The sequence below is a fragment of the Sardina pilchardus genome, chromosome 5 (assembly GCF_963854185.1).
Source record: "Sardina pilchardus chromosome 5, fSarPil1.1, whole genome shotgun sequence".
Taxonomy (NCBI): domain Eukaryota; kingdom Metazoa; phylum Chordata; class Actinopteri; order Clupeiformes; family Clupeidae; genus Sardina; species Sardina pilchardus.
Window position 1 is genome coordinate 12,932,754 of NC_084998.1, and position 26,616 is coordinate 12,959,369.

The 26,616-nt window shown below is 41.8% G+C and overlaps 3 protein-coding genes across 4 annotated transcripts in view; 1 reads left to right on the top strand and 2 right to left on the bottom strand.

Annotated features, from left to right (window-relative positions):
* LOC134080217 (Na(+)/citrate cotransporter-like) overlaps positions 1-6,502 on the bottom strand; it is a 15,024-nt gene extending 8,522 nt beyond the window's left edge. The window contains exons 1-4 of the mRNA XM_062536528.1: positions 6,275-6,502; positions 4,108-4,236; positions 3,416-3,552; positions 853-1,043 (exon numbers count right to left, since the gene is read on the bottom strand). Of these exons, the coding sequence (XP_062392512.1) occupies positions 853-1,043; positions 3,416-3,552; positions 4,108-4,236; positions 6,275-6,406 (589 nt within the window). The 5' untranslated portion in view covers positions 6,407-6,502. The remainder of the gene's footprint in view (positions 1-852; positions 1,044-3,415; positions 3,553-4,107; positions 4,237-6,274) is intronic.
* The window catches only part of LOC134080219 (sorting nexin-12), a 94,348-nt gene extending 68,388 nt beyond the window's left edge, over positions 1-25,960 (bottom strand). Inside the window, exons 1-4 of one of the 2 annotated variants that reach the window (XM_062536533.1) lie at positions 25,533-25,960; positions 24,612-24,707; positions 23,362-23,486; positions 21,260-21,353 (exon numbers count right to left, since the gene is read on the bottom strand). In XM_062536533.1, coding sequence (XP_062392517.1) covers positions 21,260-21,353; positions 23,362-23,486; positions 24,612-24,707; positions 25,533-25,697 — 480 coding nt within the window. In that variant the 5' untranslated portion in view covers positions 25,698-25,960. Of the gene's footprint in view, positions 1-16,734; positions 21,354-23,361; positions 23,487-24,611; positions 24,708-25,532 lie in introns of those variants that run through there. The other variant, XM_062536531.1, reaches the window with a different exon arrangement.
* On the top strand, positions 12,794-16,596 carry LOC134079697 (alpha-2-antiplasmin-like). The gene is made up of 7 exons (XM_062535776.1): positions 12,794-12,865; positions 13,285-13,591; positions 14,077-14,220; positions 14,445-14,633; positions 14,833-14,975; positions 15,211-15,418; positions 15,674-16,596. The coding sequence occupies exons 1-7, from the start codon at positions 12,809-12,811 to the stop codon at positions 15,940-15,942; spliced, it is 1,317 nt and encodes a 438-aa protein (XP_062391760.1). The 5' UTR covers positions 12,794-12,808; the 3' UTR covers positions 15,943-16,596.
* Positions 25,961-26,616: the final 656 nt, after the last annotated feature.

A 26,616-nucleotide genomic window follows, 5' to 3' on the forward strand; every position in this document is an offset into this window, starting at 1 on the left:
GCAAAAAACACAGACAGAGAAAAAGAAAGGATAACAGAAAGTTTGAACAGAAAAGTATGGGATAAAATAGACAGAGAGTGAGAGAGAGAGAGAAAGAGAGCGTTTGAGTATGAGTTTACCATTTGAGTTCACCACTCATTTGCTCATTTGCTCATTTGAGTTCGCCACTCATTATAAGTTCAATCATCATCAGTTATAAATCATTATAACCCCCCACAACAACCACCTCAACTACAAGTCTTACACCTTTAAAACCCCATTCTCCTCATCAGAAACTTGACACCACAGCCGCCCATCCTCCAAAGACAGAAGACAGAGACAGCGAGAGAGAGAAAGGGTCACATCAGTTCAGCATACCCCCAGGGGTCGGGGTGCCCCCAAATCCAATCCCTCCCCCATTTCCCCTGTCAAAATATTATCATCCTTACTGCCAGAGGTAGAATGCACCGACATGAGAACACTCCTGCTGGGCAGAAGTTTCCTGGAAAGCACTGGGGGACAGAGCATATTGACACTCAGGGAACACCTGCTAAGGGTCTTACCTGCCAGTACCACAGGTCAGAATGGGTCATATTGATCCATGTCATTTCATAATAAAACATATTTTGAGTAGAGCTTATTTGCCTTCATAATCATAATATTTCTAAAAGTTCTGAAAGTTTATGGAAAATGATGGTCATTATCAACATTGCTATCATGGTGCATGGTGTAGGCATGAACTGCTGAAGGACATTCCATGTTCTTTTCTTTCCTCTTTCCCTCTTTTGTGTCATTTTCCCCAGGTCTTGTCTCTCCATTTTGAAGGAGAGGTGCAAACAAGTGTGTCCATGGCCTGTGGTCAGTATCTCTCACCTTGCCCATCGATCTCCGCTGCCTTCTCTCCGGCCTCGGGCAGGGGGATGGTCTTCTCCTCTCCCCCCTGGGATTTGCGGTTCAGCTGCTCCAGCACGGCCTGGACGATGGGCACCATCATGGCCGTGGTGGCCGTGTTGCTGATCCACATGGACAGGAAGGCCGTCACGCCCATGAAGCCCAGCATCAGTCTGGGGAACACAGAGACACGTTGAGTCCTTCAGCAGATGGTTTTCACCCAGAGTGATGGACAGTATACATGGCAATCTGTATTAGCAATCCTTTGCTACTGAATGACATAATTGATGAGCAGTTATGATGGATCGCTTTGACTTTGGTGGTTTTAGCATCTTGATCTACCGGTTGAGCTGAACACAAGAGGTACAGAGTGGTTTTTGAACGCCACATTGACATTGACAGCTATGGAGACAATCGAGTGGTCAATTGTTCCATCAATAATTTTGTCCTTACCACATGAAAAATAAAATGTAATACAACGAAACCTGTTTGATATCAATTGCCATGTTGCTGGTTAATCAAATAACAAAGTTGTGGGTTATGTTAGTGTGGGTGTTTTTACTCCACACAAGGGTAGTCACGTCGACCCCCATTTCTGCCTCCGTCTATGTAAAAAAGACAGGCGTTCAGTGATAAAGGTACAAACATTTGCAGGAAATCTGGCAGTGTAAAAGGGTCAACAAGAAAGAGTGATAGAGACAGAGAGAGGGAGACAGCCATGAAGAGATCATTGCTCAAAGGCAGGAAGCAAGAGAACTTTTTTTGACAGTACTGCTCTGTTTTCTAGTATTAGAGCCATAGGAGTAGCAATGACAGGTATTTCAGCCTAATTAGAACCCTTTTGAACCTGAGAGGATTATCTGAGTTCTTTTCAAGGCCACTTGGCAGTATTTGATGCCGAAAACAGGCACGTGTTGTTATGTGCTCTTCAGATACCCTTTTGGAACAACGGGACAGCGTGGCCCAAAAAGCCGATACAGCAACTGATGCCCCTCTACCGCAAAATACAGATAAACCTGGTAAGACATGTCACAACAGAGCAAACACTGATGTGCACATAGCATGGCAGTGGTTAGGGATTTTCATCCAGACATCCAGAACTACTGAGCCAAATATTCGGCTACCAGTAACAAGATAAGTACATGGGCAGATGACCTAAGCCACAGGCTGAGAATCTAAGACCCAGAGAAAAACAGATGGCTACAACACAAATACACTCATTCTGAGACACACATGCTTTGTGATTTATATATATAAAATCCTTACGTATTTGCTGCTGTTATATAAAAATAACAAATAGAATAATGAAGTGGCTCTGACAACATTCCCCAATGCTGCTATGCACTCTAAACACTGTATATTGATTGCTTTATTGACCAATAGATATATCTGATTGATTGCTTCATTGACTGATAGATAATCTGAGCTAGACATAAGAGCCATTATCAGCATTAATGGCAACATCATTAGTCTGCATCTGCTCCCTTATCACAGGTGGAGGAAGCTAGAAGCACTAGTTATTTTCCACTACTACAACCACCTTCAACTGGTAACCTCTATCCACCTTCAGCACCATGGCTCCTAAGCTCTGGAATTCACCCCCTAAACCCCTCCAAAACTGCCCCTCCTCTCCTTTCTTCAAGGGTCATCTCAAGACTTTTCTGTTTCATGAACACCTCCTCCAACACTGCATAGACCTACCGCTGTTTCTTTTTCTTATTCCCTCCTCTCCTGTTTTGTTTAACTTTGACTCTGTAAAGCCAACTTGGGTTTCAGAAAGACGCCATATAAATAAATAAAACTTATTTATGAATTGCTCAAATATACTCAAATTATGAATTGTTGATTATTATTATTATCTGCCTGCACTTTAAAGGGACACTTCACCGATTAGCATTAATTTCAATTTCAATTTCAATTTAATTTCGCTTATAGAGCGCCAAAACATTACACATGTCTCATGGCGCTTTACAGAGTGTTAAACATTCAAAGAGAGCCCATGAGTAACAGGGGCAAGGAAAAACTCCCTAGGAGCATTCCAGCATTACTTCCACTCCCTTCCAGCATTAAGCTTTGTATCTTTAGAAAACCAGTCATGTTTTTGAATGGTCATGCATCATTCCCTCAGTTTGCCTTGAGATGGGAGAAATACGGATTTCAGTGAAACCCATGAATAGGACTTCCTGCTTTCAATGATGTAAAATGATGATTTTTACATCATTGAAAGCAAGTGTCCTTTTAAAGAGTCACTTCACCCCATAACTCCACCCACTTCACATTTCTGAAAAAGGCTTTCAAAATGGGCGAGACGTTCTGAAATTTGGAGAGGGAGTGCAGCACTGCTGCAACCAATCAACCATGTTGATTTTGTGTCAATCTGGGAATGAGTGCTGCAGATTTTTGTCAATATTAACTGCAATAGTACACTTCACACAGTATTTTCAATCAATCAACAGCTCAAAAAACATATTTTAGGGTGCAGTGACTCTTTAAAGGTCCAGGCTTTCTGGACATGTCCAGAGCAGAGAGGGGAGGACTGACTCACAACGCCGGGCGGACTCCCACCAGCAGGAGGACCCGCAGCGCGATGCGCTTGTGAAGGTTCCAGTGCTCCACTGCAACGGCCACCATGAGACCCCCCACAAACAGCATGTTGGTGTCTTTCAGGTACTGCATGCACACCTGAAGGAGACACATGCACACACACACACACACACACACACACAAGCATGCATACAGATGGAAAGGAAGTGGAAGTGAGACAACACAAACACATATTACAAATCTGATGTACATTGGCCCCAGCCGTGGCGCAACTTGCACCGTGGGGCACCTGCACAGCACGCCGGCGACCCGGGTTCGATTCCCGCCCCGTGGTCCTTTCCAGATCCCACCCCAAGGCTCTTTCCCATTCACTTCCTGTCTCTCTCAACTATCCTATCATTAAAGGCATAAAAAAGCCCCAAAAATATACAAAAAAACATACATATAACATACATATACACACATACAGTATGGCAACTGTATGTGAAGTAAGGGCTCAAACACATGGATATGTGACACACTGACACACTGGGGTTGACTGGCTAAACAGCTCCTTATAAGTAAGTGAAAAATCTAAATTGAGACTGTGAGTGAATTCAAGTGAGTGAGGCTGGAAATGAAGATGCTATGAGTGGTGTCACAGGTCAGGTGAGGTAGGACAGGTAGGACAGGTAGGACAGGTGTATAGCTTACGTCTTTGGACTCCATGATGCCGAAGAGAGGGAAGAGGAGGGCTGGAAGTAAAGCAGTAATGGCCAGCGGCAGCACCTCAGTGCACCAGTACACCGCCATCAGCCCAATGATGTATCCACAGGCTGCCTCCTGCACACACACACACACACACACACACACACACACACACACACACATGAAGTTGCTAGACCTGCTTACATACTAAGGTGTTCATGGTATTTTTAATGCTGATACATTCATACACTCTTAAAAAGGGTTCTTGAAGTGCAATATAGGACCATGCAGGTTTTAAAGAAACCTTAAGGGTTTCTTTGATGAACTATTCAAAATGGCTTAAAGAACCATTTAGCGGTGCCATAAAGCATGCAATAGAACCATTTTCGGTTCTATCTACAGTACTAGTACCTTTTTGTTTTATAAGAGTGTGTAGTAGACTATAATTCTGATACAGTATGTTGAATTTGTTTATGAGACTAGTACATCAGATTTTCAACTTAGTGCCTGCGTAACTTTCTTTATTTCTGCAGTAGCATAAGGGAGTGTCATGCCTCATACAGTGTAGCTTCCTATTGTAACATAAGGTTTATAACACAAGGAGTTCACAGACACAGCACATAATCTCACAACAGGGTTGTGGCAATCTGAGGAGACCTCACTCCCCTGTGTTTGGGCTGCATGTGAGACTCAATTTAGAAGGTAAACCACCTAACACACGCAAGGTTCAACAGCTGGAGCATGTTATGCTTTTCAATAAGGTGCAAAGGTCCTATGCTCCCTGCTGGTCAATCACTTGTTCACATGCCAAGGTGAACAAAGAACTGACAGACTGGACATCATATTGTAAATCTCTACATGTATGTGCTAACAGCATTCATATCTTATCAGGGCATACTGATATCTTATCAAATGAGCCTTGGGTGATTGTATTATGGTTTTGATGATGGTTGAGAAAGAGAGTTTTGCATTAATTATAAACTTTAACACCACGTCAAGTTTATTTAACTGTAGCCTAGGTCAGCTGAATCTGGATAAGATAGTTCCATTGTTCAGCCAGCTACATGAATGAGAGCCTGTTGCATAAGGGAAAGCTAAGAGCAAAGCAAAGCCATCACAACACAACCTTTCTCCTGTTATTCAATAGTCAATATCCATGATAACTATAAACAGCCGGCTAGCAGCTGACTGAAGAGCAGGTCTAGCTAAGTTCTGGCCCACATCTGGCACGAGTCCACACCTGACTTGTTCCTCAATGGTCTCTCTTTTATGTATTCACAGTCACAGTCACACAAAATTATGCTTCAAATCATAGTTTAACTTTAAGACGTGGCTCATGGACTTCACAAGAGAATGGATAACATTATACATTATACAACCTTTTTATATTTACTTTCAAGTGTGATGACTAATCTCTGATTACTTTCAAAGGGCATACCCTCCGTCCTCCCCTATATGTTATTTACCAAATCCCTATATGGATCCTGTGAAAAATTGGTCTTCTATTGTTGTATGATTTACAAACACCTTTTGCGGTATTGAAAAGAAGTAGGCTAGCTGGACATTGAGTTCCGATTGAGTGAATGACCACAACACGAAGAGAGACCAACATGATCCTAAGATGAGCTCAGATACCGCTTTGGCTACTTTTGGGTTAGATTTATTTGAGTCTTCACCGGGAGACAATCGAGAGTATATGGCTGACGTATGAGCTTAGAGCGCCCATGCAGAGCGAGAGTTCTCACGATCGACCCCCGTTTCACACTGCCGTCGCGGCGACAAAGGGTTAAGACAACAAGAGGGCCGTGGGGGGCATTGAGCGCCAACAAGCAAAGCCTCTGTGAATGACAGAGGAATGTGTCACCCCAGTGTCACGCAAGGTTTCGACCCAATCCTTCACCCTCAAGACGTTTCAGGCTGTATATTACTGATGGAGTTCTGGAAACGGAGGCACTCACACAAGAGCCAGGTTGAATTGGCTGGCATCTTAAACTCTGAATAAACTTCTCAAGCTATCAATTTCGTGTGTGGCCTCCCGTGGCTCTCTATTACACAATGTTACACACAATTAGACACACTGGGTTTGAGTTTGACTTGTGTAAAACATGCCCGCCCACTGCTTCAGCATCTCCATGACACATGGCAGCAAAATGCAAATAAAGAAGGTTCTTACCTTTCCCTCGACGACCAGAGGAAGAGGTAAGAGCACTAATGGAGTGAGGAAGAGAATCAATCCATTTCTCATCTCCCAGAGCTCTTTCAGTGCCTTTGCTGCCATCATTTTCAGAGGAGAGATCTCAACCATGCAACAGGTTCCCAAGCTTTAAGTGCAGTGAAAGCAACGTTGAGACACTCCACCGAAAGTGTAGCCGATTCGCTCCTCGGATGCGCCACAATGGCACATGACAATCCCTCTTTCTCTACCCTCCCTCTCTCTCCCTCTCTCTCTCTCTCACATACACACTCTCTCTCTCTCAGATCGACAGACACACACACACACACACACACACACACACACACACACACACACACACACAGAGAGAGAGAGCGACAGAGAGAGAGAGGACAGAGAGAGAGAGAGAGAAAAGTGCGCGCGCGCAACTTTGTGTCTTGAATGCAGGAACACGTGCGCCTCTTAATATGTACACAGCACAATAAACTGAACAGCAATAGTAGGCCTACACGCCACTGTGTTCTAGAAGTATTTACAGTGGTAAAGGTACTGTGAACGACGACAAAATATGCAATTTAATCCTCTTTACATTCCTATACATAATTCTATGAAAGTTTGCAGAACTGAAACGTTGCCTTTACCTCGAGGAAACGTTTTCAATTCCTTCAGTCTCTTGCAAGGGTTTATGCATTTCCTGCGAATAACTTCTTGTTACTATAATGTTGAACTAAATGAAAACCATCCCAATCAATGTGTTTGTCGAAATATTGCGTCAAGAAGAGAATGAATTGCAATTTGCAATTGCAGGAAAACCTTGTATTTGTTTGGATTTGTGACACTCCTGAGGGAGAGTTTTTATGTATTTATTTAACTTATGTTGTATTGCTAATACTTGTGAATGCAAACGCAACAGCTTATTCAGGCGGCCAGCATTTGCGAGAGACATGGTTTCATCAGCGGACTGATTTCGCCTCGGCTTTTCGGTTAAGTCCTCCTCCTCTGTGATTGTTGAGGGACTGTTATTTATTTATTTATTCTACTTGTATTGTATTGCTAATGCAGCTAATTATTAGTTGTCTTGATCACGTTCCACTATAATCTGAGAAGCAGATCAGAAGGAAGTTAATGCTTTAAATGCTGATCAGTGAACTCATTATGGCCATTAACTGACCATAAGTCACTTGCACTTGGAGACTTATTTTTCCTTTAGCCTTTAGTAAACTTCACAATAAATAGCTGTGGGTCAGAACTTCAGAATGCTAAATATATAGCCTGCCTGCCATTGTGTTACAAATTCATGTCTGCAACTCCTTATCGGTGTGTATCATGTTTGCACGTGTTGTGTGTCTGTGAATGCATTTTTGGGGTCTAACACACTTATATTTGTTTTGTGGAGGGAGAATGAAGGAGCGGTCAGTCATTCAACTAGTCACCTAATCCAACTGGACTGAGAAGGGGGCAAGTTGCCCTCCAGGCCCACTCCCACCCAACCACATCCTTCCTCACTGAAACTCTATCCAGTGGTGGAGGGACAGCCTGCTGACATACCTGCTGAGGTGGGACAATGAGGGCCTGTGTGTGATGCAGAGGATGAGCTCTCCTCCACTGACCGTATACAGGACCTCACATCACATCACCACTATGGCATTCCACAAACAGAAACCCTAACAGAAGCAGCTTCAACACTTATATCTTATGTTTTCTCTCTCTCTCTCTAGCTCTCTTTCCCTCTCTCTCTCCCTGTGTGTGTGTGTGTGTGTGTGTGTGTGTGTGTGTGTGTGTGTGTGTGTGTGTGTGTGTGCGTGTGTGTGCATGCTCATTAAACATGTTCATTTGTGTTTTCAGAAAACAGCAGCAGTGAACTATAGCATCACTGTCTTAAATAAATCTAATGGTGTTCATAGGCACTTGAAGTTACGTCTAAGTTTAAATTAACTTTCAATTTAAATTCAAGTTACATGGCTATTTCGAAACACATAAAGCATATCTTTTATGAAGCAATTACCCATGGGTATCACATAATATCAATTTCTTATCATTTTGTTATCAGCTGTCATAAATAAATAAATAACGTCATCTTCCTAGAATCCCCAAAATGGCATTTTGCCACCCATTGACAATAATAACACGTTTGACGTCTTATTGAGGCTTAATGTTGGGAGCGATAATATTGGGAGTGTCGATGTGTTAAAATTACACATCTTTATGTTTGTTCAGGGACAACACATTTTGTGTCAATTTCAACATACTGTAGCAATTGTGTGGCTGGCAGGGTGAAAAACAGAGTTCAGCTATCTCAAAAAAACAAACACAATGTGTATCTGCATAAATGTTTACGTTTTTGTTGGTTTGTTTGCTTGTTTTTGTTGTTTTTGTTGCTCTGTGAAATTGACACAAAATTGTGCTTGTCTGAACTCACACACAATGTGGACACATCGTTTGGACACATCCTCCTGGGAGGGTTCACCACTGTTTCAAGTTTTCTCTATTTGTAGGTTCATTGGAGTCCCAGAGCTATAGAAATGGCTTTTTAACTTTTTCCAGACAGAGATGTCAATGACTTTTAATATAATCTGTTCTTTATCTTTAGATCGCAGCATCAAGTGCTGCTTTTTGAGACCTTTTAGGTAACTTCACATTTCCAGACAAGTTCTATTTAGTGATATTTAGATTCAACAGGGTTGACAGTAATCATACCTGGATGTGTCTAGTGATGTTGAGCCAAATTGTCTATCATATTTGGTTAATTTAACTAACTAGGGGGGGCATTGCTTTTTCAAGAAGGGCCAGTTAGGGTTCGATGGATTTTTTCCTATAAATTAAATCATTTAAAAACGACATTCCATGTCTACTCAGGGGGGGGGGGGGATTTTTTGTCACAGCACTTTATAGTAGTCTGCTTCTGATAGGTTCTTTTGTTGATGCTGCTGATCAGCGGATAGGCACACGTCCTGTGGCATGCGTCTGAAAGATGCAACTCATGCAGGAATGGACAATTTTGATGATGGAGAGGGCCACACACATTTTAGATAGATAGATAGATAGATAGACAGACATAGATAGATAGATAGATAGATAGACAGATAGACAGATAGATAGATTCTACTTGTCAGAGGGCCAGATGTGACCATGTACTTCCACTACTGGGATGTGGTAGTAATTCAAATGGGCATTATTTTGGAGTCCAATACACTTACATGTGGAATATGCCCCCTCCTGGAGGAGTTGCAGCTAATCAGGCAGGGTGCATGGGACAGCTGAGGAGCTGCTGCCACCTGCTGTTGAGTACTGCAAATGACTGGAGAAAACTTTCATCATTTTCAATCACCCACTTACTTAAATATAATCACATTATCACACAGTAAAAGTATATGATACCTCAGACGTGAGCCATGGCTTCCTTAAATGATCTGTCTCATTTAATTGTTTTGGTTTCAAGATAATGAGATGAGCTCTGGCTTTTTGGCTTTCACATTCAAGAACCAGTATAGCAAAATCACTTTTAAACTTCAGTGAAATAATGATAATAATTCATAAGGCCAGATGCAATTATAGTCAATATTAGTGATTTGATCAGTTTCTTGTGTTCAAATTAATTGAACATAAATCAAATTTCAAATGAAACGGGAACACACACACACACACACACACACACACACACTGGTAGTTGCATTTGCATGTAAATGATAACACATAGATCAAGTCCTTCATTGTCTATAATTCATTGCATTTGCTCTTGAAGGGCACTGAGGTATGCTGACAAATGCATTTTTGCCTAAGCTTTACCCTCTGTACGGGTACATATTCACTAAGTCCTAAATCTCCCATCTGCCCCTGAGCCCCAGGGCTTGACCCTGCGGGGGACGTGAGTGTTCTCATCCCCCTTGGCCCCTCGACGGGTGACGACCTGGAGGCTTGAGGGCTGAAGGTTAGAAGCCAGTGGTTTGTTCAGAGGTAGCAAACAAATTGCCCAGCACAGAGCAAACACACGGAGTCTCCTCCTACTCGGTCAAGGATTACTAATGTCAGAGAAACCGTTACCCAAGCAGATATCACCAGGTAACTCCATGGGAAACGCAAACCTCTGTCTCTCACTTTGAAAAAATATGGAGAGTCACTAGGACTGTGCACTGTGCTTAAAAGTAGAAGTTAGAAGTGTGATGTTAGGTAGGTAGGTTGGTATTTATTTATATAACATATTCTTCATGCACATAGTGCAACACAAAACATAACATAAAGGGCTTCACATTTTGCAAATAGACCTAATATTAGGGATGCCATGATCATTACAGATTTTATAATGGATTTTTTTTTTGCATTATAGTTTGTGCAAAGGATGCTAACACCTAAGTTCTAAAATGACTCTATCTAAACATATTGGAGTTCTTCATGACAAGTTGAAAAATTGATGCATATGCTGACAACATTCCTTGTCTACTGCAAGTCAGTGTCTGTGTGTCGTAGGCTAATTAGTCAATGATCTATCTTGACAATATTCATCAAATGCTTTTGGCATTTGTTATTTATGAGGTTGTGACAGTTAGTCACCCCAAATGACTTCATGACTGTGGTAGTGGTGAGCCTGCTAGCCCAATGCATTGTGGGATTTCAATGGTTGGATCTGACCTATGGGCTGGGAAAGAGCCTCCAAGGTCTTGCGTGGGTGGCAGGTTTGGAAAGATGCGGTCAATGTGTGTGTGATTTTCAAAAACACAGAGAACCTCTGGCTTGCCGAGTGTTGCTATCTCGTTGAAAAGAAAACATGGTGATGTGGACTTAGTTAGTGTTGGTTAGAATGTTTCCTCCATAATGTTATGTAGGTTATCTTCTTATCTATTATATTTTTGATTTATTGATAGGCCTATAGGCCTATACTTGTTACCACAATTATTACTTTTGTTTTTTCAGTCTAACTTTAATCTCGGCTTCACTGAAAATGAGCACTACCCTCAATGAACCTCCGAGAATAAATAAAGGTTGAATAAATGAATTTATGAATGTTTAATTAAACTAGATTCTTTCCAAACACACTCCTTCCCACATGCACAACAATATGGACTGTGACTCTTTGGACAGTTGTGAAAAACAACAGCCTACACTACGCTAAAATAGGTATGAGATATAAACCATCTCAGCAAGGGTCAGCTGCTATATGACCAACACATTCACCCTAAAGATATCTATACATTTAATAGTATTTAAATTGATACTTAAATTTACAACTAAGTAGTGCCTGCAATGAATCAATGGGGGGTGAAATATTAACCAGAGGTTGGGGGACTTGCAGTGTTGCATACAAAGTGAGCTGCCCACTAGTACATTCACCGTTGCTGTCTTTTTTTCTGTGCAAAATTTGGATATCGCAGATTCCCTCCCTTTCCCACTTAGATTTGGTAAGTAGGCCATTTATTTTTTACTCTCACAAACTACTGCTACTCCAACTGTCACGACTAGCACATACTCATGTCATGACACTCTTCATACGCATGTCTTATACATACAACAATTGTTCAATAAAATGTTAAAGCATTCAAAAAAAAAGGTGGATGGTCATAGCTGAAGTATTTTAGCTGCTCTTTTAAATAATAGTAGTGCTTCTCTACTGAAGCTAAAGGAAAAAAATCAAAATGCATGACGGTGAAATGATCATATTTTAACAAGAGGCCTACAATTCTGGGCAACTCTGCACTGAAAACAGACATTTTTCAAACCTTTTGTTTGTTTGTTTTTGTGCTGCCTAGTTGTCTTTACAACTATTTTACCCCCTTACCAGCTAGACACAGTACAAATTATCTGCACATTCTAACATTCCTTAAACGTCTTGTGTAAGTATGTGAAGATGCAGCAGCTCGTGGCATCTTTGCCTGCTGTGCGTGAGCAGCACAATTTTGCCTATGGCCATCATTAGCTCTGTTAGCATTTAGCATGTCAAGAAAATGCTGCATCAGCTCAATTTGTGTGTTGCAGTCCTGTTGACATTGAATGCAGATATGGTGTTGTGGCCTACCTAATGTTAAGTATAAAATGCATTCCTGGGAGAGGTGGAAAAGTCCAGCTTCAGAAAGAATGTAAAAAATCCAACTATTATTTGGTTTTACCAGTGCATTTAACACAGATGATCTACCTGCTCTACCTAGCTGAAGAGTTGTGCTAATTAGAATCAGATGGTTTAAATGAATGGTTGGTATTCATGGGTTTCATCAGGTCCCTTTCCACAGGTGTAGTAATCCATGCAGTCTGCATTGATAATCATGGTGCTTGATTTTATACACCTCTGGAAAGGGACCTGATGAAACCCATGAATAGATATGTGGTAGGACTTTTACTTTCTGAAGCTGGACTTTTCCACCTCTGGTGGTGGAGTTTGTACCTAATTTGCATAGAGATTTGAATAGTGAGTCCATGGCCTGGTTCCTTGAACCTATCTTGCTTTCATACTCACTAGAGTTAGAGTATGAACCCCAACAGAGTCAGTGTGTCTGGGGGCGAGTTTTCTAAGTCTCTGTTGCCGTACTGCAGGCTGAGACCCCCAGGATGGTGCTGCATCTCTCTCTGCTCCTGCTGCTCTCCTTCTGTACACAAGGAATGATGGTAAGACATGTCTTTTAAGCACCTTACACCAACAGACTTTGACAAGATTTGGGAAGGATTCATGAGAGATTGTAGTCTTTTGAGTAAAGCTTGAATGAGGGGCATTAGTTAAAAGACTACAGTCTTTCAAGAATCCTTCCCAAATCGTGTTAAAGTCTGTCAGTGTAAGGAAGCCTTTATCTGTAACACTGGACCTGATGGCATCAGTGGAGCTGTGCACCTGTGCTGGAGGGAGGGAGGGAGGGGGCTGAGGAGAGGGTTGTTGAATAGTATCAATCTGTTGCTAATCAGTGTTGTTGCATATTATCTTAAGGTGAATATACCCAGACAATCATACATCAATACCATGATTAAGACACTTTTTGAAGTTCTTCATGTAGTGACACCGAGAAACAAGCTCTCTGAAATACCAGAAATGACATTTCTCCTTCTCTCCCTCTCACGCATCTGCACTATTTCTCTCCCTCCATGCCTCTCTCCCTGCCTCTGTCTATCTCTGTCAGGATGAGGCCGCACCATCTTCTTCTCCCACAGTGCCTCCAGGGGAGGAGGAGGGCGATGCGTGTGGAGAGGTCTTCTCCGTGGAGTCCAACCACAGGGCGGTGGAGGCGTCTCTCACCAAACTGGGCCTCACGCTGCTGGAGCACCTCAAACCAAGTCCAGAGCAACCCAATGTCCTCATCTCCCCCCTCAGCATCGCCCTCGCACTCTCACAGCTGGCTCTGGGTACGTCTGTGTCTTTGTATCAGTGTCACATGTTTGTGCCTGTGTGTGTGTGTGTGGGTGTGTCGTTAGTCATAGACCCTGTTTAGAGAAGGCAAACAATTATACATTAATTAAACATTAACTACACATTATTTGGGTATAATCATGCCCTCTATGAGTAAGTAAGTAAGTAAGTAGGTCAGTATTTTAATTTATATAGCACATTTCTTAAAGCGCTCCACACACACAAGACACTGACACACAAGACAAATGATGCCGGATGGAGCGACGTAATTGCCAGTGTACCTGTGACACCAAGACAAACAAAGACAGACAACAAACGAATTAACAAATAATAAAAAGTAAAATAAAAGAATGAATATATATATAAAACGTTGATTAGTGTAATGCTGTACTAGTGCTGTATATTTCAAAGTTCAATCAGCACTGATATACTGTATTTAAGTCAATTTAATGCGTCTGCCTTGGTCTCTAATGTCTCTTAGGGGCACGCAATGAAACCCAAGCACAGCTTCTGAAGGCACTCCATGCCAGCGACCTGCCGTGTTACCACAAGCTCCTCAGTGGCCTGCAGCAACACCTCAACACCATGGCCATACAAGTGGCCTCCCGACTATACCTGCGCCGAGGTGAGGTGGTGGCAACACTGTATCCAGATCATACCCCCTCCGCAAACAATCAAAACAAACTTGTAAAATGTATCTCTGTGTGTCTTCTCCTTGTTAGAGCTGTCTCAACCACCATTATTGTTCGTTCTCCCATATCACTCTCAGGATCGATCAGCTGTCTCTGTGTCATGCCTGCCCTTCACCCAGTTGATCACGGTTTCTTCCACTGTCTCGTTCGTGCACAGGTTTCGAGGTTAAGAAGGAGTTTGTGCAGCGGTCATTACAGCTGTACAGGTCAGAACCTGCCCCGCTGACCGACGTGGAGGAAGTCAACAAGTGGGTGGAGGAGGTTACGCATGGTCACATGACCAACTTCCTGACCACCATACCTCCAAGTGTGGTTCTGCTGCTCTTAAATGCACTCTATTTCAAAGGTGAGCAAGTTGAGTGTGACTGAAAAAAAAAACAAAAAACAGTCAAGCAGACACCCAGATCCTCAATGATGCCTAAAGCTGTTCATTGTCTCACACACTCACACACATTTTGGGAACACACATTCCACAATGAAGAATTCTCCTTGGTGCTTGAATCACATTACAAATCCATTTCTGCACTGGTTCGTGTTGTTTACAGGGGAATGGGAATCCCGTTTTGACAAAGAGCTCACTGGCAAAGACCGGTTCTACATCAACAGTACCACGCCTGTCGAGGTGGTCATGATGCTGGCTCCCAAGTATCCACTGAGCATGATGCTCGACAATGCACTTGGGGCCCAGGTGGGATTTTTCTGTCTATCTTGCCATTTCTGTTCACTCACTTTCCATTTGTTTTGCCATTATTGTTGTAACTGTGTATTAAGTCATAAACCCACAGTATAGGCCTACATCTATAACATCCCAAATCTTCTCTCGAGTTGATATTGTAAAGATCACGAGAACTTTGTCAGATTCGATCTTTGAGTCGATGTAACTATGACACCCTCTGACTTCCTTTCCCATATGACTCAACCAGGTGGCTCGATTCCGATTCAAGAACAACACCAGTTTCCTGGTGGTGATGCCCACTGGCACAGGGCCGGAAAACGTGTCCACGGTAGCAGCAAAGCTGAACATCTCGGACCTCTACGCTCGCTTGCCGGCTGAGAGCACCATGCAGGTCAAAATGCCCAAGTTTAAGCTGGAGTACAAGCAGGAGCTGCAGGAACCTCTGACCAAGATCGGTGAGGCACAGTGGGCACCAGTGAAACTAAATGGTACAGAGTAGACTAAAATAAGCGACTGAAATTGAGAGATCAAGGAAAACAACGCAACTTCTCTCTTTTGATAGTATAGGCTTTATCATAACAAAAACTTTGCCTGTTGACATATACCCTACCATTATTTTTGCTATGTCTACCCTTTTCTATCAGTTCTACCTTTTACTCCTTTCCATTTTTGCTTGTTTATCTCTCTCTCTCTCACCGTCCCCTGATCAGGTCTGGGCTCTCTGTTCTCCTACCCGGACCTGTCCGGCATCACAGAAGGACCCCTCCAGGTGTCCAGCGTGCAGCACGCTTCGGCCATCACCCTGAGCGAGGAGGGCGCCGAGGCCTCGGCCGCCACCGCCATCCACCTGCTCCGCTCCGTGCCCATGTTCGCCGTCAACATGCCCTTCCTGTTTGCCCTGACCGACGACGCCACACACGTGCCCCTGTTCCTGGGCGTCATCACCAACCCCAACCCCCACAGCCCCGCTGTTGAGTGATGGGAAAGCCGCATAGTGACAACATGATGCAGGGAAAGATAGGACATTGGCCATCACCCCACAAAGCCAATGGCCCTCTTCTCCGTAATAAACAAAGGCTTCAGTCATACACAGTCCACTCAGGGTTCAGACCACTGATAATTCATTTTTATTCCTGATACCTTTTTTTTTTTTTTTTTTTTTAAGGGAATTTGATGTAGATTCATGATAGGATGGGATTCATTTCAGTGATTTGAGAATGAGGAGGTTGCAATGTAACAAAGTGTAAAAAGTGGTCTAAAGTGGTCTGCTCTCTGAATGCACTGAATGGTCTGCTTTGACGCTCTTGAAAAAGAACTGTTCTCTGTAGTCACGGGTTGAAACAGATGGACCTGTTGAAAGACAACACAAATCTCTTCAAGAAACTCCCATTTGGCCAAATTCTCAACATCATATCTGTTGTTACCTCTTTGTGCAGTGTACGTAGTTGAGCGCTGATATACCTGATTTGGCCCAATATAATGATGCATTTTGTTCTAGTGTGTATTATTTTAGTTCTTTATTGCTTCAGAGAATGTTTCTTTTTTAAACATGGTAACATTTCTTTCTCGAAAATAGTGTCTCATGATGAAAGGTGAATTATGATTATATGGGAGTATTAAAAAAGAAAAGAAATCTTGTTTTGTTATTTTCACAGAAAATCTCAAAGCATTTACCATTTTTTTTAACAATATAATGTAACTATATTTATTTAAATTTAACTATATTATGCAATGTTGCTTGCTTATGTTAATTAAAATACCACAGACATCCTTGGGTAAGCAGGCAGAGGCAACTTTAATGATGGATAGAAACCACAAGGCGATTTGTATGAAAATAAAAAGTTCACCTGTATAATTCAGAGTATACAGCCATGAAGATGGAGAAATTAACCAAATTTAAACAAACAGGCCCAACAGATACAAGCTGTTTTTTTTTTTTTACTTTTACTTTTTTGAATACAGTGGATATTCTATTCACAGTGATTTTATACAGCATGAAAGCATGTAAGATAACCATACATTCTGGACAGCACTTACAAAAGCTGGGATGTCAAAGACGCACACATTAGATGCTTAAAAAAAAAAAAAAAAAAAAAGAAAGTAAGAAAAAAGGACAAACATATCATGGCTAGCCTTGGTATAAAACATAAAGAGGAGGTTGCTTGCAGATAATACATGGAATGTTGGCTTACAGGAAGACATTGTCCATTTTAGTGGGGTCTTCAAACCTCTCACCCTCCATTGCTACATTCTGTCATGGTGTATAAATGGTGTTGGGGAATTATTAATGACAGCGGCAAGAGTATAGGAATGTACAAATAAAAATGCTCCATAGACAGCAAGATAAGCATTAATGCCAATGGAATGACAAAATACCCAGATCATTTAGAGATGCAACCGGAACACACCGTAAAATCACTGTTGAGGTGAAGAAATGATATTTGTTTTTACTGAATGAAACATCACTCTGTGTGAAAGCAGACAGACACAAATGGGGAAAGTGTTCATTTCAGTATAACAAAAACTGTGATGCAACAAACTTGTTTTCTGTACGAGAATTTCAAGTTGCATCAATAGTAGTGGCTGAAGTTTCTTTTAGTTTGCTTGTGGGAGTGGGGGTGAGGGGAGCATTTGGAAAGTGGAGATCAGAAGGGGAAATGTGTATTATAATGTCACATGCCCCAGACTGATTGATGTATGCTAAAAAAACATGACCCACTGCCATGATTGTGGTAACTGACACTTAACCTTTGATGGCTGAAGTGAAAACAAAAGAATTCAGGGAGGAGATGGGCCAAGCAGCAGTCATATTCCATCCTAATGTTCCCCAGCGATCAAGCAAACGCTTTCAATTCTTTTCTTGGCCATTTTGAAGCAGCAGTGCACCAGTTTTTTTTACTTCCAGAAGTGTTCTGGGTTCCCTTTCACTCACTCTCTCTTACACACACACACACACACACACACATACACATACATACACACACACACAGTGCACTGGTGCCGTCTTGCTCAAGAGGAGGACAACGGTATGTACAGAATAGAGAATGCTGGTAGGGTAATCAGCGAAAGCTGGGCCTTTATGAAATAAGCCAGAGGTGTGTGTATGTGTATGCTTATGTGTGTGTGTGTGTGTGTGTGTGTGTGTGTGTGAGCGTGTGTGCTTCCCGGGCCTGTGGTGATGGCAGAGCGGGGGATCACGAGGGACGGTGTGGGGGTGCCACCAGACCTCTCTTCCTCTCTGGCGTCTGTAGGGAGGGGGCAGAGATGTCAGGGACAACAGAAACACACCGTACTGTACCAAGCACATCAATACCACACAGAAACAGAGCTGCTTCAACACCGTAATATTCTTCTAGCCCACTACACACACACACACAACCATGCAAGATCTAAGACAAGAAAGAGAGAGATTTTGCTTGCAGGTGCAATTGCTGAATTTGTATTTGGTTAATTTAATTCAGCAATTGCAACAATAGCAAAGACATAGTTTGGTTGCTATGTCTATGTAGTAACAAAAATGAGGTGAAATGCTATTTTCTGTGACATCTACATAGTTTGAATTGCCTATTCTGCACTAACCTTGACTTTTTAGATAATCTGAGATCAATCTGACATTCGTGATAATTTAACTTGTTCAATTTGCTCAAATCTCAAATGTAATTCAACATGCAACATGCCTACGTCCACTTTATACCACTGCTGAAAATCTTACCGAGAGATAAAGTCATCGGAAGAACCTAAGAACCGTAATAATGAAACTACCGGTAGTAACTGTCTCAATCCTAAAGATCAACTGCAAACTGTTACTGCGCACTAACCCATCTAAAAGGACAATAAGATGGACGCTCTTGCTTCCCCAACAACAGGGAAGAAAAAAGTGCAAGCTAGTTGATCTGCATGCAGTATCTTCGGTAATCACAAGTTCGCCAGATCTAAGCTATCGACGACGGAAAATGAACAGATGCTTACAAGCCCGACCAAAGGAACACATCTCAAATGTAGCCTATTCCATTCCACTAGTCGGTTAATACAATTCATTGCACATAAAACACTGCTGTATTGCGATTGCCTTTAGCTACAATCTTTGGGTATCGGTGGCACACTAAATGGGTAGTTTCACGATCAGGGATAAGTGCTTTGTTTGACAATCAAATAATGTAAAATGAGATTTGATGATCTTGTAAAATAGTATTTAAATAAAAAGATTTTTGGACAACAGCCAGACAGAGACAGGGTAGACTTTGACAAAAGGGACAGCATCCCTTTCCTCAACGGATTTCTCCCTTTACTTGCACTTCCCTTTTTTTCCTATACATGGATTAAGCCTAGTCTATGACTAAAAGCATTTGTCCATGGAGATGACTTTCAGTCTAGGACTAGGCTTAATCCATATTTAGGAAACCAGTGTTTTCTGTACATCGCAAGGTAGCACTTCTGTAAAATAGTACGGGGACAGACAGCAGTGATGTAAAGACACAAATAGTAGATGAGTGAAAACGCAGACTCAAACCAGACAATCTGCTGCCCAGCCTACTATACTATAAAAGTGCCACCTTAGAGAACACAATATACATAGGAAGATGCAAGTGAAGAGTTAGCATGAAGAGAAGAAACACACACACTGCTGGTGTGAGTGGCGAGTGACTGATGTAAAAGTGGAACTAAAAGCGTGCAGTCTCATCATGCAACCTGGCACATTCACCATGGCATGTATTATTAGTGATCCTTTTAAGCAAGGAGGTTGGTGGGGGATGGGGAGGAATGGTTACAAAATGTGGCAACCGTGACAGGTGAGTGGACACTGCGGTGGACAGTGAAGATGTGATATATATTAAGTGCCCAGCAGTTCTGTTGTACTAATGAAGATTTCAGAAGACATGCAAGGACCTGGATCAGACCATCCCATCCCACCCACCTCTTAAGAATGCGGTTAAGACTTTTATGAGAGAGACAAATGGTAAGGAAAATAAACTTACTTCATTTCATACCTAAGAGAAGGAGACAAAATACACAAAGTCATGGTGTCAGACGCTTGTTGCTCTTCATCTCAACAGTGCACATTTTATGATACATTGTCAATTTATTTTACCAGTAGATGAGTGAGGCACAATCTCACTGACCCCGGAGGAGAGCAAAACAAATGGCTTAAATAAATCAAAACATGATTTAGAAATGAGCATCTCCAAAAGTGTTAGGCAGTTGCCGAACACTCATTTAAACTTGGCACATATTTCTATAGTGAGATGGAAAAAATAAAACAGTTCATATCTCAGTCGAGTCATGTCTTGGCTTTGAAACATATGTGTGAGGATTAAAACAGGCTTGATTAAGCCATCCACCTTCTGGAGAAAAAAACCCTCCATCAGTCACATCAACACTGAGCTTCTGCAGTGACTCAACAGGGAATAAGCCAATTACATAACAGAGCAGTGTGCACTGCTGTGGACGTTAAGTCAGCAGGAGGGTACATTTCTGGGCGGAATAGTAGCTGGCTCCATAGATGGCGGGGGCAGCATTTGTGTACAAAATCTGAAAAAGGTTGGAAAATATGTCTGTGCTTCCTCAAGGGAAATATAAGGGTTGGAAATATATTGGTATGAGTCAGAGAGATGGCTTATATAGCTCGGTTCTATGCTAGAATATTATATCGTCACACTCAGTTACCTGTGTCAAGGTAAAGGAGACCTCAACACTGAGGCTGTGCGGACAAAAAAGCATAAACTAGCCTATAATAAATGGTATATTATCATTCATGTTCACATGAAGAAAGAGAAAGAAATACAACATTTATTTTTTTCTCTTTGAGATCACTGTCTGTAACAGAAACCATCTCATGTACCGAAACCGAATCACTTTGCACCCCCCAAAAATGAAGTAGTAATTCATAAGAAAGAAAACTCTGATGTGTAGTAACATTTGCATGCATTTGTAACTTGGCTTCCTTCATCCTACAGCAGGTTACAGAGGTGACTAGCTTGAGTTTCCGCATTCATTAACAGAGAGCCAATAATCTCAGACCGGTAGCCTGACCAAGGTCACCTAACCAATTCTGTGTGCTCGTAAAAAAACATGAACTGGCTTACTGTGGCAGGGCAAGGGTTAATCAAGGATACCCAGAATGGACACAAAAAGTGTCAAAAATGTTAAAGTCCTGCAGTGCAGTACGAACTGACTGCACAACACAGCAGACAGACTTGCAGATATGGACAGATCAGTTGTTCCCGAAAAAAGGGGCAGAAATGGACAAAAACAAACAAAGAAAATAAATAAATGAATGAAATACACAGTTAATTTCCTACTTTTCCTGGGATGTAGTTCCTGTCAATAGCCTCATCCTGAAGAAACATATGTAGGCAGCGCTCGTTCTGGGCCAGGGGGTGCCCTGCAATTCTGATAAAGAAAAACAACAGCAGCGGCAACAACAATGAATACAGAAAAATGTTAAGACAGATTACAGAGAACAAGGCTGGGTTCCACAATTTCCTACATTGTGTGCATGATGTCCAAAATGTGATGATTTTGATTGAGGTGCCATGTGAAATGGTGCATGGAAGGCATTTACATGTACAGTACATAATGCTCTTCTACGCCTCAGAGCACTCAAAGGCCTCACTGAAAGTTAGGAGCATTCATACTGCCTGAGTGAGATGCTGCCTCCTACCATGACTCGAGTCATCGGGTCGTCGCTTTGGTGTTCAAGCTCGATATAGAAAGACATAAGCCTGGTTGTAGCAGCATTGCAGCAGAAGTGTGACATGTGAGTACACACGCACAAGTGACAGCTATAAGGTGAGCAATGTGAGACAAGCCTAATGCTTCAAGTACAATATCCACAGTATGTACTGTAGTAAAAAAGACCCTGTGCATGTGTTAAAGAGAAACTATGCAGGATTGGCAATTTCATCTCCGGTTTCGGTTTCACTTTTAGTTTTCGCTCGTTTTATGCATTTCTCTGCAGAGCTTCTCCTACAGCTTTAGCGTGTATATTTAGACATATATATGCTATATATATATATTTATAAATTGCAAGCGTGGTTCTTCTTGTTCCTTACACATTTCAGACTTCCAGATGTAAAGAAGGAGCGATCGCCTCCTAGACAAACTGCAAGGCTGCAATAGCGGATAGGGACACTGGGGGCGGGAGGAAATATTACCGTTTTTAATAAAACTGGCCAGTCAAGCAAAACAACGATTCTTAAGCGATTTTATGACTATGAAAATGTTGCATAGGGTCTATTTAATGTGGTCTGTGTTTACGTCAGTTACACTAAAATGATTTTGCTTGATGTTCATGCTGTAATCCTATCTATCGCATTTTGAGGTGATGGTACACTGGACATCCGCTTTGACAAGGGATCTCAGGCAATCTCAGCCATTTACAACTCATTCACACGGGTTTCTCACAAGGTGCCACTATATCATTATAGGTGACCAAAGGTTATCTCTCACCTCCAATAAAGCCAGAGTGCTTCTGTCATTACAAGTCATTAGCCAATGAAATACTACAGAGGCGGACTGAAGGCTTTTCAGACACACTGAGTTCAGCTTTGCGTCAGCTTTAATGTCGGTCTGTGGAATGCAATTGTGTCTATAGTGTTCTGGGCTTAGGAAGAAATGAATTAGGAAGGCAGAGCCAGACATCCTGGCTGTCACACTAGCTGTGCGTCTTGGCTAAGGCGGTGCCAAAGCTGTGAGCCCTTCTCAAGCTCAGACATGCAAACTGTGAACATTTTTCCAGGCTGTCTACATTGTTATTAAAAGAAAAGAAAAAGAGAAGAAGGGAAGGCAAAAGCCCAACCAGTCGGGCAGCCAGGCCTGTCTTCCTATCCTATGCAGTGCACCTGTCTTTTATACTGTGTGTGTCTGTGTGTGTGTGTGTGTGTGTGTGTGTGTGTGTTCAGGCATGAGTTTCACTTCTGGTTGCAAAAGTACCCCACAAAAAACCTTGGCAACTGAATCTGCAGATTATGTCCTTCTAATCAACATGGCACAGAAATCTCCCCATGTGACATAAACCCTTTTGGTGCTGAGAGTTTTAGACGCACAAAATCTATCAACAGAATGAATGCTGTTCACTGACGAAATGAGATCTAATGAGAACAATGACCGTGACAGAAAAACGTCCATGTTCAATGTGTAGCTAAATGTGGGGAGTTGAGATTATATTGTTAAAAACATCTGTATGCATACATACACATAAAACATCTGTTTGCATACGTACACCATGTATAATGAGAAACTACGAGTCTCAGCATTTTCAATGCAGTCAATAACTTGCATGTTTTTACTTGACTGTACATTTAATTAGGATAAGACAAGAATCACAAAACAAAAACCTTGTGCAATGCAACTATGTACTGTACACAACCTTTTCTTTGAGAACTGAGCAAACACTTACCTGTTGATGAACTGCTCAAGGCCAACTCTTCGCTCCTCAATGAAGGACTCTTCAAATATACCCTCATCTCCACGGAAGGGTAGCTGTCTCTTCAAGGCTTTCCCTGGCAAGGGAGGCACAACAATCTGCAAGAGAATGAGTAGTCTAATTATGAGGACCTAAAAGAGACTACTCTAGTTGTGTCTATCCTAACAAAGTGAAACACTCACTTTCAGCAAGTGGATAGGCAAATCACTACCTGATACATTCAAAGGCACCAATAAAGCCAAATCTATTTATAGAGATCCACCTGAGGATGGGCATGCACACAAGGTACAATCATATGGGGGAAAGTCTAGTCTATTGCTCCCCTGAGATCACACTTTGCACATATATTGCTGGCTAGACTCCAAGGTTAGACATTTTATGGAAGATGGCCAAGAAGAAGAATTTTCTACTGTGGTGACACTGCAACTCTTCTGATGATTATAGAGGGTATGATGCAGTAAATATTGATGCTCACATCATGTGACTGAGGACCTACAGCCAATTTTTCAATAGTCACTGGTTTTCTGTGACACTGTATCTGAAGAGATCTGGTTTTGAGAAATTAACGGAAATTAAATCAAATGTGTTCCATTTTTATAAATGGATGCTCCTGAATAAGCATTCCACTCTGTTGTGGTAAAACATCAATAAATGCCCATCAATTCTGTCACTGTATAGGGTTCTTGGACTCCTTGAAAACTCATGGACAGCTAACATGTGCTGTCTTGTTAGGCTTTCCTCATTTATCATGTTTCCCACATGCAATCAATGTCCAATACTCTTCTGTCAGTATGCTTCCATGGTAACCGGTCAAAGCCATGCTTCTTTTGGTCGTCTTGTCTTCAATTTTTAAGAACAGTAACATTTTACAGATAGTTTGTTTTAGACAATTAAAGGAAAGTGAGATCAAAAGATCTTTAGATTTGGTTGGAAAATGAGCAAATGGAGGCAGACATCTCCCTTTAGCACAGCTGAGTTTGGATACATTATCTATCTGAAGTTAACCCTTCAGGAATAATCTCATTCACTACAAAGAAACAGATGTGGATCTCTGACACATTTATTGCACAGCAGGTTCCCATTTAAGTGCTGCTGTTGCATTTTAAATAAGCTGGCGTCACGAAGTTACTGCTTGAGTAACCACTTTCAAGAGGATGAACCTCAGAGCTTCTCAGACAATTGTCTACAATCAACAACGTTTTGCCTAACTATTAGGCGCTTACCTTACTGTCTCGTTCGAGTTCATTTTTCAGCCACTCGAAGTCACTGTATCGTCTTCGCACAGATGACTCCTTCATCTTAAAAATTGGGAGGTTTGTCTGCAATAAGATCACAAATAAGTTACATCAAGAGAGACTGGGTGTGACATTTATTTCAAGCAAGTGGAAAGAGAGTGTGAATGTTATAGATAAGGGCGCCCAAACCTAACGTTGTCGACTACATTAACATTAGCTGTTGACCTAGCAAGTTATCTGATAATCAGTGTCGTAGTGCCTGTGTAATGACTAATTATAATGCAAAATATGTGCGCTACTTGATTCAATCTTTGATATTCCGTGTCCTGACACAATCCATGACCACCCTCCTTCTACTCAATTATTTCAATGAAGTTAGCGAGCTAATATTGCAAAAGTCCTTGTGCAAGTAACGTTCACGTTAGTGGGTCAAGCAACCTAGCTAGGTGTCTTATAATCTGTTTAGTTGTCAAGCAAGCTGATAGTACTGGTGATCCAGACAACTGGCCCATTTTGCTATATTCTGTTGTTGTGTTGTCGCGATCTGGTTGTTATTTCCATCCGAATAGGACCTGTCAAACACCATTAACGTTAATGTTATTAACCCTCTGCTAGCTACCTTGGATAGCTAGCCATAGCTTGCTATGAACATCGATGCTAGCTGGCTAGCTAAACAGACACCAGTACTAGAGGCAAAACGTTTGTTGCCTATATTTAACAGCCAATTCCTCTCTAGGTCACAGGTGTAAACACCATTTGTATATCTATGAAAGCAAATAACCAGTTGATGCAGCAGGTAAGCTATCCAAGATTCGGACCAGACTTCACCCAAAACCTCGATTCAAATGAAGATTCCAGTCGCTTACGAAGACGAAGTTAGCAACATAGCAAAATGTTGACTTAACGTACCTTCATTCGGACCTCGTACGTGGTAAAACGGTTTCGTCCAACACCAACGGTTTGAGGATCATAAACGTCGATTTCAAGAAAGTTACTGGGTGGACCATAGGCGTCCGTAAGATCCTGAGGTTTTGAGTTTAACCGGCGAGTATCTGCGACCGTCGGCTCTGACATTTTTGACAGACTAACGATAGCTAAGTTAGGTTAGCTGGCTACTTAAAGAATGTCTTGAAAGCTAACGTTTCTTGCGGATACAACTCCGTTAAGACCGCACACTACAGTTATAAACTATTTAAGACATCAGATCTCTCGGAAAAGATGATTTTGCAAGCTTTGTCTAAAATAACGCGACTCAGCAATCCAACAGGAAATCCTTATTCATAGACCTAACCAGAAGTCGTGGTTGCTTCGGTGGAATGGGATATGTGGTCCCACCCACTCCTCAGCAGCTAGGGGTGGCCAGGCCGTAATCATTCGTGATGAATTGCACTAGCCAATGATCATACTTTCTTGTCTCGGATAAAAACTTATGTTTTTGGGGAAATGTCTTGATCTGCGAATAGATTATAGAGATACATGATACATTCCAACTACGGTCTGACAATTACACTTATGGTCGAAATTGATAGCCGACTCACAGTAGCCTAGTCTACATTAGAGCATCCCGAGATAACCTTCCTACCTGACGCAAGAGGTGATGATGTTGATGTTGGGAGGGAGGGAGCTGGGGATTCAGTTAAATTGTATGGTTCAAAATGATAGGAGTGGGCTGTATTTGGGGATATCCTCACAGCTGTGATTTAAGACAAGATCTGTGCAAATCTGTTAAAACCATTCCAATTACTCCAATTATATCAATCCTGTTTCACAAGGGCTAGTGAGCCGCATCAGGGAAGGAACAGAGGAAACAAGATGCTCCTCTCTCCAAAAGTGTATCAGATCTTGTGTTTCCTTCCTTCTGAGCACCTGCCTAAATCCCAGATAGAATAGAATAAAGAATATTCTAACTATTTCCATTTCCATTTTAACTGTGAGAGGTACGACTTAGCATGAAAGAAGAAGAAGAAGAGAAAAAACATAGTATTCGTTACAA

Bases quoted from the DNA above. Each gene is read 5' to 3' on its own strand.
- LOC134079697 (XM_062535776.1), top strand. From the start codon at position 12,809: ATGGTGCTGCATCTCTCTCTGCTCCTGCTGCTCTCCTTCTGTACACAA. The intron at 14,634-14,832 runs GTGAGCAAGTTG...TGTTGTTTACAG, and splicing joins AAATGCACTCTATTTCAAAG to GGGAATGGGAATCCCGTTTT. The intron at 14,976-15,210 runs GTGGGATTTTTC...TGACTCAACCAG, and splicing joins ACAATGCACTTGGGGCCCAG to GTGGCTCGATTCCGATTCAA.